This window comes from Salmo salar, chromosome ssa11, assembly GCF_905237065.1.
Source record: "Salmo salar chromosome ssa11, Ssal_v3.1, whole genome shotgun sequence".
Lineage (NCBI taxonomy): Eukaryota > Metazoa > Chordata > Actinopteri > Salmoniformes > Salmonidae > Salmo > Salmo salar.
In genome coordinates, this window is record NC_059452.1 from 93,410,653 (window position 1) to 93,425,117 (window position 14,465).

The following is a 14,465-nucleotide window of genomic DNA, read 5'->3' on the forward strand; positions in this document are numbered from 1 at the left end:
AATGTAACGAATCAGACACTGGAGGATGAGCGTGCCCATAAACAATGGCTGCTTGACAGTGAGTTCATGGACTGAGGTGTTGGGTTTACTGTTGTTTTGTGATGGGCACCGTCCTCGTTAATTAGCAAAAATCATGCAACATTCTCAAGGCAACATTCGAAGAATGGAGCTTCACTGTCAGTCAGTGTTCTTTGTTGTTTAGCAGGGTTTTGTTTTTTTCTGTCTCCTTTTTCCTCCTAATGACTGTGACTTCTTTGTACATCCAGGTGAGAAACCACATCAGTGCAGCATCTGCTGGCGCTCGTTCTCCCTGAAGGATTACCTAATCAAACACATGGTCACTCACACAGGGGTGCGTGCCTACCAGTGCAGCATCTGCAACAAACGCTTCACCCAAAAGAGCTCCCTCAACGTCCACATGCGGCTGCACCGTGGAGAGAAGTCCTATGAGTGCTACATCTGCAAGAAGAAGTTCTCTCACAAGACCCTGCTGGAGAGACACATGGCTCTGCACAGCACAGGGGGCGCCGTCACAGGGCTGTCTGGGGCAGCAGGCGCCGGTGGCCCCGTTTCCATTCCCATGCCCGTGCCCGAACCTGGCGCCGGCGTGGTGGCCCTCGCCATGCCCGTCGGCGGTGGCGCAGGAGTAGGGGGTGGGGTCGGACCAGGAGTGGGTGTGGCTGCGGAGGCAAGCTGCCAAGAAGGGACCACCTACGTGTGCTCCGTCTGCCCTGCCAAGTTCGACCAAATTGAGCACTTCAATGACCACATGCGAATGCATGTCTCCGATGGATAAGTACAAATAGATACACTTCTTTAAAAAATATTAAATGAAAAAGAAAAATGGCACTAGATTTTTTTTTATTTTGAGGCATGAAGAATAATCAGTATAGACACTGGCACATTAAGTTTCCCAGAAATGAGTTTTTTTTTGTTATTCTAAAAGAAAAACAAGATGGTGGCCTTAAGGCTTTGTAGTTTGATATTGATCCACTGGATGGATCCTTACTACAGGCCTCTAAATGTATGCTTTCCTAAAATACTGATTTATGTGTTGAACACTACCGAAAGGCCTATGAAAGAAACACACACACATACACAAATTCAAACTCACACACCTATATACAGTATAAATATATCTTTGTATGAGTGTATGTGTTAATCTGTGTATGTGTGTACTTGTGCGTGTGTATTTGTATGTGTGCGTGTGTGTGCGTGTGCAAACATTGCCATGGAATTTGGAACATGGTAAATGTAATCCCATATTGACCGTTTTGGACACTATTAGGAGTCCAAGCTTACTGTGGTATAATTTTCACAAAAAAATATAAAAAATCTGGCTTGGGCTAAAGATTCCCTCTAAAAAATATTGTTGGTCACAAGTTTGCCTTCTTCTGTAGGGTAAGAAAAGGAGAGTAATTAATTTGACACTGGGTTTTTATTTATTATTATTAAGGTATTGAGGGATTACAATACAGCTGTTGTGAAGGTACAAATTTATATTAATAATTGTACTGAGATGTAACTTCCTGTGAGTGGGTATAGAAATGGGTATTTAGTATATGTGTTATTGTCCATGCATTTTAATGGTTCAGGTTAAGTTTACAAAATTAGGGTTGTTGATAAGACAGTATTTGAGCAAAAATGTAATATTGTTAGGAGTTTATTTCATTTGCATACACTGCCACTAATATCTTAGAAGACTGTTAAGGCTATTAGACCTCTTCCATTTACAACATGTGACATAACAAAAGACTAAAGGTTCTTCTTGACTTAATGAGGTTATAAATGATTGTTTAGTTCTATGAAGAGGATTTGACATGTGCAGTTGTAGCAGGCTTGATTGAGTATGCCACCAGACTCATCGTGACTGCTGCTTCGCAATTTGCACCAGACTGTTATCAGCTGTAGATTACAACATGATTGGTCAATTTTACTATTAACGTTTAAATTAAGAAACTAAAATATATTATTTGATAATGGAATGGTTTACCAGGATAGTTGAAGACAGCTGTCAAATAGATTACCGGTAAATTGAGTGATTCTGTGAACTTGCATTGGACAAAAATATAATTGTATGTCCTAAATCTCTGTATATCCTGTTCCTATGGACATGACACAGCTATTTGAGCAGGTGGAGAAACTAAAATGCACTACTCCTGAAATGTTAGCTCCACCTGGTGGCCCAAATGGCATGTCACGTTCGGACATTTAATACAGACACCGAGACAGACGAGGCAAAAGAAACCACAATAACATATACCCTGGTCAATAATTACTTCATAATATAACACAACTTGCAGATGGACTTCCAAGACAATAAGATACATTCCTGATTTCACAGATACCTAGACACAGTGTGTACAGAATAGATTTGGGAGTAAGGCAAGGGGATGTCATTCAAGTGTAACGTCACTCAAAGGCTCTGCTCTGATATTTGGCTTACTGTTCATGCATTTTATCCAAAATAAGACAAACACGTCTGCCTGCAACTGCAATCTGAAGATTTTGCTCATTTCTTTGAGTAGACACACCTTTTTAGTTACCATGACGAGATAGTAACTTACCAGAATTACAGTACAGTCTGAAAACAATATGTTGTAGATAAAAACAAAGTGCTGCTTTGCACATTTTCTTCAAATGCCTGTGCTTAATATTTTATTGTTTTACTTAATAAATGAAATTCTATTATTTTCATTTGTTCATTTTTTAAAGGAAAACATCTTTCTTAAAAGCTTGATAAGAGGACTGCATTATTTTCTTGCATAGCCTATATGTTGCACTGCTTGAGCCGATAAGTGCACTACTGTTACCAGAGATGTTATAGTTTTAGAGAAAAATAATCATTTTTTATCTAATAATTTGTTGTAGAATGAACGTGTTAGAATAGCTTTATTCCATTTTACGATAAGGTCATTTTATGTTTCTTAGCTTTTGTTATCTCTTGTTATTATATCTATCTACTTGTACAAGCGTTTAGTTCTATTTAAATGTGATCCATCGTGTGAGCTTGTCTCTGTTTTCATCCTGTTAATGTATTCTTTTCAAGAGGTAATCCCCTTCAACAGCAGTCATCCCATTGCATACATTAGAACAGATGCTGAATTTTCATACAAAAGCATTCATGCCAAACGAAATCCCTCCCCAAAAAGAAAAAAATATTTTATAGTGTCCGTGGACATAAATGATGTGTTTTTTTAGAACAAGTTTCTTTAGGAATTACAGGGTGGGTGGGAGATTGTACGCAGCTATTATTTGCTATTTGTAAATTGTACACAAGTCTGCATCTCTTGTGTTTGTCTGTGTGAGTGTTTGTGTGTTGTATAATCAAACTGTTGGTGTCCCAAGTGGAGGTGTAATACCTGAACTGTAGGGCTTCCTTTGCAATATGCAGTGCAGGTACTGTGAGACGCAGCTTTAGCTAACCCTCTTGGGCTAATAAACACATTTGTTGTGCACATTTACAAAGACATCTATTGATCAAATATTGATAGTGGTAAATACATTGCCCCGAGTGGAAGAAGTGCATGGCATTTTGTGCCTAGTGCTTTAGTTAGCTTCAGCTGGTTGATATTTGGATAAGGCCTACCTAATAATACTCTTCTATCATCTTCACTGTATTCTATCTTTGTCTCTTTCAAATTGAAAACAAGGAAGTGATGAGGGCTATTAGTTAGTAATCAATCCCAGAGTTTCCTCATATCATCAGAGCGAGGGCCTTGTATTATGTTTCATAGAGTTTCCATCTGGTCACTGAAATAGCATGTGGTTGTCAAGTAAAGGGAACAATATATGTGACTTGTGACTGGGCCGCAGTTTGTTATCCTCTGCTGCAGAGGTCTCTATCGGGAACACAAGCCTAGAAATGCTTCTACTCTGTTGCTCCCATTGCTACTCTGAAAGACCAGGAACTGCATGGCTGCATACAAGGTTAATTGTGTCTGTAGTCTTAGAGGACTCTGTAGTCTCATGTTTGATGAGACAAAGTCCTTAACAGATGGTTACAGTATGTAAGGAACTGCTGAGATCTATTTTGATCACATGTTATTGCTCTGGCATACAGTTGTTGTTGGTGGTGGTAGTGGTAGTGGTGGTAGTGGTGGTGGTGGTGGTGGTAGAGGTAGTAGTGGTGGAGGTGGTGGTGGTGTTGCTTGTGGTGGTGGTGTTGTCTGCTCTATGGAATAATATAGAAATGGTCAACCAGCTAGGCAGAGCAGTACATTCATCAAGTTAGTCCCAGTAAACACAGTAAGAACCATGCACTGTGAACTAAGTCCAACCTTCAGTTTCAGAAACAGAATAATGAATGCTAAACAATTTAACCATCACTTATTTCTTATGAAACCAAGACCAGACTATAGTTGCTTCCAAATGTATTATCAGTGAGATAATCTAGCATTATTTTGACCACTCTCTTACAGTCAGCCTAAATGATATTTATGTAATAAATTAATCAAATGCACTATTGACTGTAGATGTTTTTCTAAAGTACATCATTTTCTCGTTGTCATAGGTTGTGAAAAAAGATAATAGCAAAGGAATAGTTTAATGTTGGTTTTGAGATATCTCGCGAGTGGATTTGGGCTATATAAATCATCCATATTATCACACAGCTCACGAGAAAGGTTCATTGGAAACATAACATAATCTTTGACAATACTGAGGTATAGGCCTGTTGGCTCTCCCCTGCCCATAGATGGTTGACCACACTTATACCTGTGTGTGACTTACAAGCAGACGTTTAGCATTAGTATCATCTTATGATACTATAAATTGACATGACATAAGAACTTTCCAGGATTTGTTTTCCGACAACGCCATGTTTTGTCGGCAGTCCCTCCCTGGCCGTTCTTGTCATATCTCTCTTTTGTTTGATTAACTTATTGTACCAGTGGCTGATGTCATTGTGTTCAATTAATAGTCAGTTAAAAAGTTGGGAAAACATGCAATGCAACCCTGAAATACGCCCCTGTCGTTGTTGTCCTTGGTTTATATACTATACAGTCAAGAAAGAATTTAGAATTTATGTTTGTAAGATTACTATAACATAATGTATTTTTCAGCTATACAATATATTCACAGGTATAGAATTACTTAGAATTAAGCCTACAGCTTTTCGTTTGGTGTTTTAACTGTCATGTTCTTATATTTCACGTTTTTACTTAAGTGTAGAGACACAGGATCAGTTTTGCAGTGTGTTTGAATCCTCTATGTGCTTGTGTGTTCCAGGGCTTTAATTTGCCTGTTTTTCTTGCAACCATTATGTACCAGTGCGTTTGTAAATAGTTTTTAGTTAGTGGACAAAGGATAGACAGCCATTCAGTAAGACATCATAGCTGGTCAGAAGCGCCTATCTTTTGTTTGGACATGAACCCTCTTTTCAAATGGGAGATACTATACGTTCAGTTGGAAAAAAAATTGGAAAATATAACAAATGTAGTGCTAAGACTAATGTGATGTGATCAGTTACTAGTATAGCTCTTGTGACTAAGCAGGCTTTTAGAGAAATACCCATGCTGTTTATCTTACAGCTCCCGATTTACTTTCCTTCAGTGTCCTCACATTCATTTTATTCACTCACCTAGAGTAGTAACACATAGTAACTCAGATAGAAACTAACAATTACCATGACAGTAAACCTGCTGGCATACATTATACAGATACAGTCCAACTACATAATATAAGTTGAATCTAAAGTATATATACACAGTTTTTTTAATCAAAATGTTCTTCATCAACAACTTTAACACATATAATGGAAAGCGTTTGAGATACAGACAGAACTGTAACTATAGGAATATGCTTTGAGGGATATAAGGAGTATGCTTAGCTATCAAGTGCCTATTTATACATTACTATACTAAATCTTCATAAAGTAGTTTTGCTCTCCTACCATACATTTTCCAAATATATACAGTAGCTATATACACATGATAATCTATACACAAATGATAACAATATTTATACTACTATAACAGCAATGTTGGTCACAGTCATAACACAGTGCATCCTAAGAAAGCCCTTTAAAATATCTTTATCCGCCTCAAATCTTCTATTTATATAAGATAGATTTGTTATTATTTCCTGCTGACATACTTAGTTTTGTAACTAGTACATAGGAGAAAACAGCGAAGATAAACAACTGGACTTCATTAACTGTAGTACAGGTTTGCTTTAAGGGGCCTAGCCATGAGGCATTCAACTAACTCTTCTTCATTAAAACAATGAGTAAGCATGTGTATTAATATGATATAGTAGCTAGTCCCTATCTTCATGTTTGCCATTACAAAAACACAACATTGTTTTGTTCGTCTAAAACTACAGGTGTGTGATCCGAAGGATTTTAAATAGTTTTGCGTAGTTTGCCCAGGTTTGTAAGCACACCGACATTGTCATGACTTCTGGCTTATCAGGACTAGCTATCATTCTTCTGCCACACTGAATGTCTATAATTACATTTGGGGGGCTTTTGCTGTTAAAAATAATATAAATAGTAGTCACTAAACCACTTATTTTCTTAGCTTTCGATTTTTGTTTTGATGCAAAATACCTACCACAATCAAATGTTGCCCTTAGACATAGCCTAGCTGTTCTATCAGAATACAGTGATTATGATCTCACATAAGACATGGCAGTCAGTTGAGCACATTCCTTGTGTTTGTTCTCTGGTAGTAGCTCATAATGATGGATAAAGTTTATACTATTGTCTTTGTGCTGGTCGGAATGTTTCAGACCTAGCAATCAATGATGCTACTCGGTCCCTGCAGCTAGCTACACGTGTGCGCTATGTTACTGTACTTGATCAGTGACATCAGTGCAGTGCTATATTTGCTTCAGCTACTGCAGCCTACAACACCACAGCAATATCAGTTAGAAAGTGCAATCAAGTTTTACTTGAAGAGTACCAAGCATTTTGTCTGAGTGCTAGCTGTGATTAAAAGTGTCCTTGTAAACAAGAATCAGATCGCTACCCCGCTTCTTCAGCAGTCTTGTCATAATCTATCGTTGTATGAGAGTGTTACTCTACAATATGATTTGGAATCAATATTCACCAATTGTGTGTCTATCTACCTTGAATTGATAAGGAAAGTTAGTGTCATAAATTATTAGGACCCAATACCCGAAGCATATCTGAAATATGCACATTCCTGTAATGTCCAGAACATTCCTGTACCTAGTCTGGCCTCACTCTACGAGATTATGTTGTCGATTATTTCAGACTGTAACAAATGATGTGACCCCAATAGCCTTACCAGGACAACAGATCAATGACTTCCTTTTCATTACTTTCTGTTCTGCTGGTTATTTTGTCATGTGACATTTTCTCCTCTAAGTTCAACGTTTAGTTGAATCTCCACAATAATCATCCTCACATTTATGTTTATTGTAGTGTCACTGGCTTGCTAAACTGTATATGATTGCAGATCCGTCTCAGAAAAGCACTGCTCAGCATCTCTGGCATTGATGGTCCCATCATTGGATTTTTTTTAGCTTCTAACCATAGTGCAGAATATGCCCCTGCATAAAGGAAAATGGCCTGCTTGCTACCATGGTGTGTTCTTCTGGAACATGGTGTGTCCTTCTACCTATCGGATTGTGTTTCATATGCAATATATCTCAAACTCTCCCTTAAATGTTGTCTCTTAGTTACGGAGAATACTGAGTCATCCAGAAGGTGCTGAATAAAAGAGCCTCAACAGTAGCTTGCTTAGCACCTTGAATAATTGTCTTGGGGCTTTCAGCAGGTCTCTTGCACTTCTCACATGTCCAAAAGATAATTTATGTCTATGGTGAGACTAAGCAACATGCACTGCACTGTATTACCCATATGTTTTTCTACGTTTGTCTCTCTTTTACCTAATAGGTTTGGTGAACATATTTCTGCCCACTTTCTGCCGTGTTCCACACATACTTGTGGTCTCAATCAGCATGCAATCATATATAATTAGTTTGGACATGCAGAGCTTCCATTACAATACGTTGCTTGGTGTTGTTAAAGGTGCCGGTGGAAGTAATGATTTGTTGTGATATGGAACCAAACCATCAGGGGGCTGTTGAACATGTTGGATGACATATGCTTGTTTCTGTAAACACCAAAGAATGATAAGAATATCACAGTGTCTGAATTTAAAGCAGAAAGAACATTATCTGTTGTGTAAGGATAACAAAGACTACCAAGATGTAAGTTCCTAAAAATGTGTATTTGTTAAAATCTGGCAAGATAGCTAAAATGATATTTTCTTTGATACTCAAGACAGGATGCTTGTGAAAATGCTTTTCTGCGTTTTGTCCTCTGATCACTATTGGTAGACTGTAGTTTAATTGTTGTGTTAATGTGCCTACTGTAGACCAAAATAGCTTTTCTAAAGAAATTCAGCAAAATATAAAAAGAAACCTGACCCGTAGTAGTTGTTGTAGAACTATAGCATGTTATAACATGAATAAGATTGTAAATGTTGCATTGTTCCTCTGCTTAAAATTAATACTCAATATCCATGAGTTCTTTTTTCTACACACACTTAGCAAATTGATTTAGGCCTTTCCAATACACATTTGATTTTGTTTGATTGATCCGTTTATCTTTGTTTAATCCGTTTGTCTGTTATTCCAGTTTTCAGTAATTGATTTCTTCCTGCCGTATTGTTGATTTCAAAGCTTTTATTCTCTGATAAACTAAATGCACTGGATTAGTGGAGAACTGATACTAAATTAACATGCCATGCACAATTTATCTATTTGTCTGACTAATATTCTAAAGACATCTGTCTCAAAATGTTATTCAAACATATAGTGGAAGATCCATACCGAATTTAGACTGTTTTTTCAAACTTTGAGGTGGACCAAAATATTAGTTGCTTTTGCACATACTTGTTTTGCAATGTGTTGATGCCATTGAGTAAAAGAGTAGAAAGATTAAACTTGCCGCTGCCCATAACAACCGAACCAAGCAACACAAAGAGGCCTAAATCTGATTTAAGGGCAAATGTTTTATCCCACAATACGATATTATAACATTTTGATGGCTTACCTAGAGCCTGCTACAGATACATTAGCCCCAGAGAGCATTAAACCCAAAAGCCAGCTGACATTTGATGAATAATTAAGGCATAAACAACAAAACAGTGTAAAGATATTACTATTAATTGAGTTGTATTAACATCTTTGATGAGTTGGACCAAATTTCTTATCAGTTGGTAGCATACAGTACATGATGTTGATTACTACATGATATATTTGTTGTAATATGAATTGTTCATATCAAAGAAAAATGTAACCCGTTGGAAAATTTGTATTAGTAAAATGTCACTTATTGTGGAGGTATGACATAATTTGAAAGTTTTTTTTCAAGCTGGATGTTTGAAATATGATTAGTTATTTGGGCTATGCTTCTTTAGTGTGGTAGTTGCATAAAGTCAGTGTCTACATTGGACATTGTAAGATCCACTCAGTGATGAATCAGAAAGTCAGTATGCTCCCACAGTACATGTGTAGATTTATGTTACAGAAAGCTTAGGTTTTTAATCAGATATTCAAGCTTTTTCCTGCCATATCTTAAAGCTGTTTATTTAAGAAATGTACCTGCAGTGAAAAATAAGTTGCACTTACATATATATATATATATATATATATATATATATATATATATATATATATATTATGTGTGTGTGTGTGTGTGTGTGTGTGTGTGTGTGTGTGTGTGTGTGTGTGTGTGTATGAACATGTATTTAATTAAGAATCTTTTGTTAGGTTTTGTTGCCTGCTTTGGCTTGTGATTTCTTTATCTTCCTGATGAAATACTCCTTATATATTAGAATAATAAACTTGGCAGAAGTGGAGCTGTTGTAGTAAAGGTAGTTAACATCACAAATAAGCAACCCTGATTTATATGCTGCAGTAATGTTGTTTTTTCAGTTTGTTTTCTTTTATGTGTGCTCCAAGTTGGTTGGTATTTTTATTACTGTTATGAAACAACGTTGTTTGAAATGTATGACTGCTGTTTTGAAATAGGTGATGAGTTTTTTATGTATGTAGGTAGGCTACAAGGACGTTTCATACTTTGACTTGTCAAACACTGGACTGGAGTGAGTTTTCCAACATTTCCAAGTTGAGAGCTATTATATGAGAGACATTATCCGACTGCACAGAATACAGCCTTATCGCACCCATTACCTGACAGACAGAGAGGGTCCAACCTGCTAGAGAAGGAATAGTGACTTCTCTGATTGGAAATGATATTTCCACCATTTAATCGATGGTGCTGAAATATATTAAGGTGCTGAAATATATCTGCCAAAATGTTGCATTTGTCAGGCTTATAAAATCTGGCCATCATAATTATACAATAACAATTTCAAAATTCCCTATTCTAACAAAATAAGTAAATGCTAAAATATCAAAAGGGATACCACTTAATAGCAATTCATTAATCAAAAGAAACCACTCGGTATATGTTGTCTTACTATGTCAATCAAACATATAGATTGAACCCTGTAGTGACCTTAATGTCAAAGTCTTTTTTTAGAGCCAACTACCACTTATCAAACCAGAAAAGAGATTTGCACTAAACATATTTTGGTCTTCGTTGATGGAAAGCAATATGACACAGAACAATTGACACATTCTTCAAGCCACAGTATCTGAAATAAGAGAGCTGTCTGTGCACAGGGGTAATGCTGTGTAAAAGGTGATATTTGAAAAGTTTGTTGGGAAAAAAAATTGTGTAAAGGTACAGAATGGAAACTTGTCTTTGAGACGCACATTATGAACTTGGACACGCACACATTGTTGTTTAGAGTTGACATATTTGACCAATCAGAAGTGTCCGAGTCTGAGGTGCATAGTTTCCTCTTGTGATTGTGTTGGAGAAAATGAAACGGCTCTTACTAGCCCTAAATGAGGGACAGGAAGGAGAGGAGAGTTACAACATATCCCATAAACATGCAATCATTGTAAAATGTCCTCATCAAAAAGATAACTGAACAAAAGGTAAAAAAGGTTTATGTTATGTAGACACATTTATTTTTCAAAGGATTCCAACATAAGACATTAAACTTCCTCCATGTTAAAACATACAGTTTTCTTCACTGATTTAGTCATTTTTGTTTTAAAACACTCATATGATCTGTAAAGATTCAAGGTCAGTTCAAAGTTCATTAGGAAATTATTGATTAAAAATAGTTGTGAAAAAAAGACTACAACATTTGTGAAGTAAAACACTGATGGATGGGAAATGCAACTTTCCTTGTCAATTGTAACATCAGTTTAGCCATCCAAAGAGTCAAAGTCCACCCACATATATTGTAATTCATAATTATCCATAAGAAAATAGACAGCAAGAGTAGTGGGGTGAAATATTGTTGAAGCCTAAATGTTCTTTATTGATCATTTTAAATCATCAATCATTTATGATAGCAATCATGATAACTATGATTTTTGGTATCTGGAAATATTAGCTTTCCTGTTATTAGGCCTACCGTTTTGTGGTGTTGCAGTTTGTCTAAATAGGTTGCGTGTTAGAGGAAGCATAAGTATGTGCCTTCTTGTAATCTCCTTGGTGAGCTTGTTATTATTGAGAAGCTTAAGCCAGCCAATTGTGTTTGCACTAAAACCAAATTGCTTTTGTGATGTAGGCTATTTAAAGCAAGCTTGTTTTGCGTCACTTTAACCGTACAGTATGCATGAGGGTGAAATTGGTAAGTGATAGGGCTAGAGCTCCCATCTGTTGAACTAGTGCAGCTTAGGGAATCCCCTGAACATATCAGCTTTGTACTGCGTTCAGTTTTTGATTCCATCTCATTCATTACTCTTCTAAATTATCACAGACACATGTTCCACAGTAAATCGTCTCTGTGGAATATCCACACTCTAAAAGATAAGTAAATAACATAAGAAATAAAATACAGCTCTCCTTTTAAATTTTTTTTCATATGCCACAGCTGAACAGCTGCATTACTGTAGTAAGAGATATTCAACCATTCTCTCAACCCATGGAGATGCATGATTACAAGAGGTCGCCTCGAGACTTGGTCAACTTTATTTTTATGTTTTTTGAAAGTTTCTATTTCTAAGTTATTTTTGTTTGTTTAAATCTAAGAGAAAGACCTACAGTACATGCTTTGAGTCTTACAAATGCACCTTATTCATGTCAGTCTGAGTGGAAAAGACTGGCTATGTAATATCTCTGGTTTATCACCTTACTACACAGCATGTTTTCACTTATGCCAGTTTTGCTATTCTTCCGTGCATATGATTTCCAAAATAAACCTTATATATTTTGTGAAAATGTTTAAAGGGATGTGCCAAAGTTTGGAGGCGATCTCCCAAGTTTTTATGCTAATTATTTGTTCTTTCTTCCTCCTTCAGTTATCACAATGGTATGTCAAACCTTTCCTATCAATGTGTGAAAGCAAGTTATTTCAGCAAACAGTATCATTACCTGCCATTTTACAGTAAGCCCTGTATTTCACGTATATTTACCAGTGATGTGTATTTGTTATTATAAAGAAAAATAGCCGTAAAGCTTCATTATGTTACATAATATTGTGACTTTTTTCGAAAAACTGTGAAGACTTATCTTGCATATACTTTATACAGAAGTATTAAGCCTTAATACAAAAGACTAAAAAAAGTGAGGAAGAATAAACTGATTGTTGCTAAGTAAGGATGATTTTTTGTAAATGTTACCAGCACTTTTTTTGTAATTTTCACTCTGAGGTATTGTACAAGTTCACGCTGTTTGTGAAGTTTGATTATGAAGGAATAAAAACTAGTACTTTCCTGTACTTCACAGAAAGTAATGTTGTGTTTTTATTTCATTAAAGGATTTGCTTAGTGGACCAGCCATATGTTGCTACCTGATGCTTCAATAATTCAAAGGTCCATACTACATTAAAGCCACTGATTTCCAAAAAATTTCAACTAGTGAAATGTACTCTTTGATGGTCAGCCTATGCAGAGTGTGGTTTTGATCATGTTAAAAAAAAAAATCCACAGACCATAGAAGTTCAAATCTTTAGTTCAAGAAAAAATAAACATTTTATGATTCAAGACATTAGTTATTGTTGATTGCATTATCATACCTTCTAGTTGGCTATATATAACTGTTCAGGAAACTATATACCTCTCCAGAATTAAATGATGGAATTAATTCAAAGCCATCACATGGCTGTATACATTGTTTTACCACACAAACTATGTACAAAAAGACATGAAAACAACCCAACTATTATATTTATCCTCACTATATGAGCCACATTACAACTGGGTATGTTTATTTATTTTTTTCTCCACAATTTCGTGGTATCCAATTGGTAGTTACAGTCTTGTCTCATTGCTGCAACTCCGTACGGACTCGGGGAGGCGAAGACACTGCCCAACCAAGCCACACTGCTTCTTGACACAATGCCCGCTTAACCCAGAAGCCAGCCACACCAATGTGTCGGGAGGAAACACAGTCCAACTGGCGACCGTGTCAGTGTGCATGCGCCCGGCCCGCCACAGGAGTCACTAGAGCGTGATGGGACAAGGACATCCCTGCCGGCCAAACCCTCCCCTAACCTGGACGACACAGGGCCAATAGTGTGCCGCCCCATGGGTCTCCCAGTCGCGGCTGGCTGCGACAGCCCAGGATCAAACCCAGATCTGTAGTGACGCCTCTAGCACTGCGACGCAGTACCTTAGATCAATGCGCCACTTGGGAGGAAATCACATTATATGTACCTTAGCTTTGATTGGACTGATCATGTCAACATCATACTTTCAAAATCTTAGCTAGCAAGCTAGACAAGCAGTCATCATCATGAATCATGTTGACAATCTACTGGCAAATCGTTTTCAAACCTTGTCATATAAAGAGGACATTATAGATAAAACGTATCTGTGCTCATCGCCCATTGGACACAAACGTTACACAACAAGTTGGAAATCGCAAATTCAACAATGAGTGGTTTGGAAGGAATCAGTGGCTAACTCCGAGTGTTGCAAAGCAATCACTAGCCTGCTATTCAGTGTTGTGGGAGTGTGGTCCAAGTCTGGGTTTATTGGTCTCTTTTCCAAGCTTAAAAGGATAAACATTCAACACCATGGGCCAGAAAAGTTTGAATACATTGGCCATGCAGTCAATCCAGCATGACTTTAGTGAGTTCAAGACAACTGGGAACTGTGAAAAAAACTAGCTCCGACTTGGAAAATACGTTTTGAACGGTCATCCAACTCAGAATTCCAAGTCGGGAACTCGGGCCTCTTTCTAGAGCTCCGACCTGAAGATCACTGACATCATGATTCGACCTTGTGTTTTTCCTAGTTCCCACTTGTCTTGAAAACACCATAAATTCAGATAATGCCAGACTTTGATGACAAAATTTGCCCACAAGGACTTCCGTGCCACCTTTCTGTTCAAGTGAGTACAGCACAACAAGGTGAGTCCAAAAATGTATTTTATGCTACTGCATAAATTATGTAATATG

At 37.0% G+C, this 14,465-nt stretch overlaps 1 protein-coding gene across 5 annotated transcripts in view; it reads left to right on the plus strand.

Moving 5' to 3' along the window:
• The window catches only part of zbtb20 (zinc finger and BTB domain containing 20), a 54,464-nt gene extending 41,671 nt beyond the window's left edge, over positions 1–12,793 (plus strand). For all 5 annotated transcript variants that reach the window (XM_014129336.2, XM_045690091.1, XM_014129337.2 and 2 more), the window contains one exon: positions 267–12,793. In XM_014129336.2, the coding sequence (XP_013984811.1) occupies positions 267–796 (530 nt within the window). In that variant the 3' untranslated portion in view covers positions 797–12,793. The remainder of the gene's footprint in view (positions 1–266) is intronic.
• Positions 12,794–14,465: the final 1,672 nt, after the last annotated feature.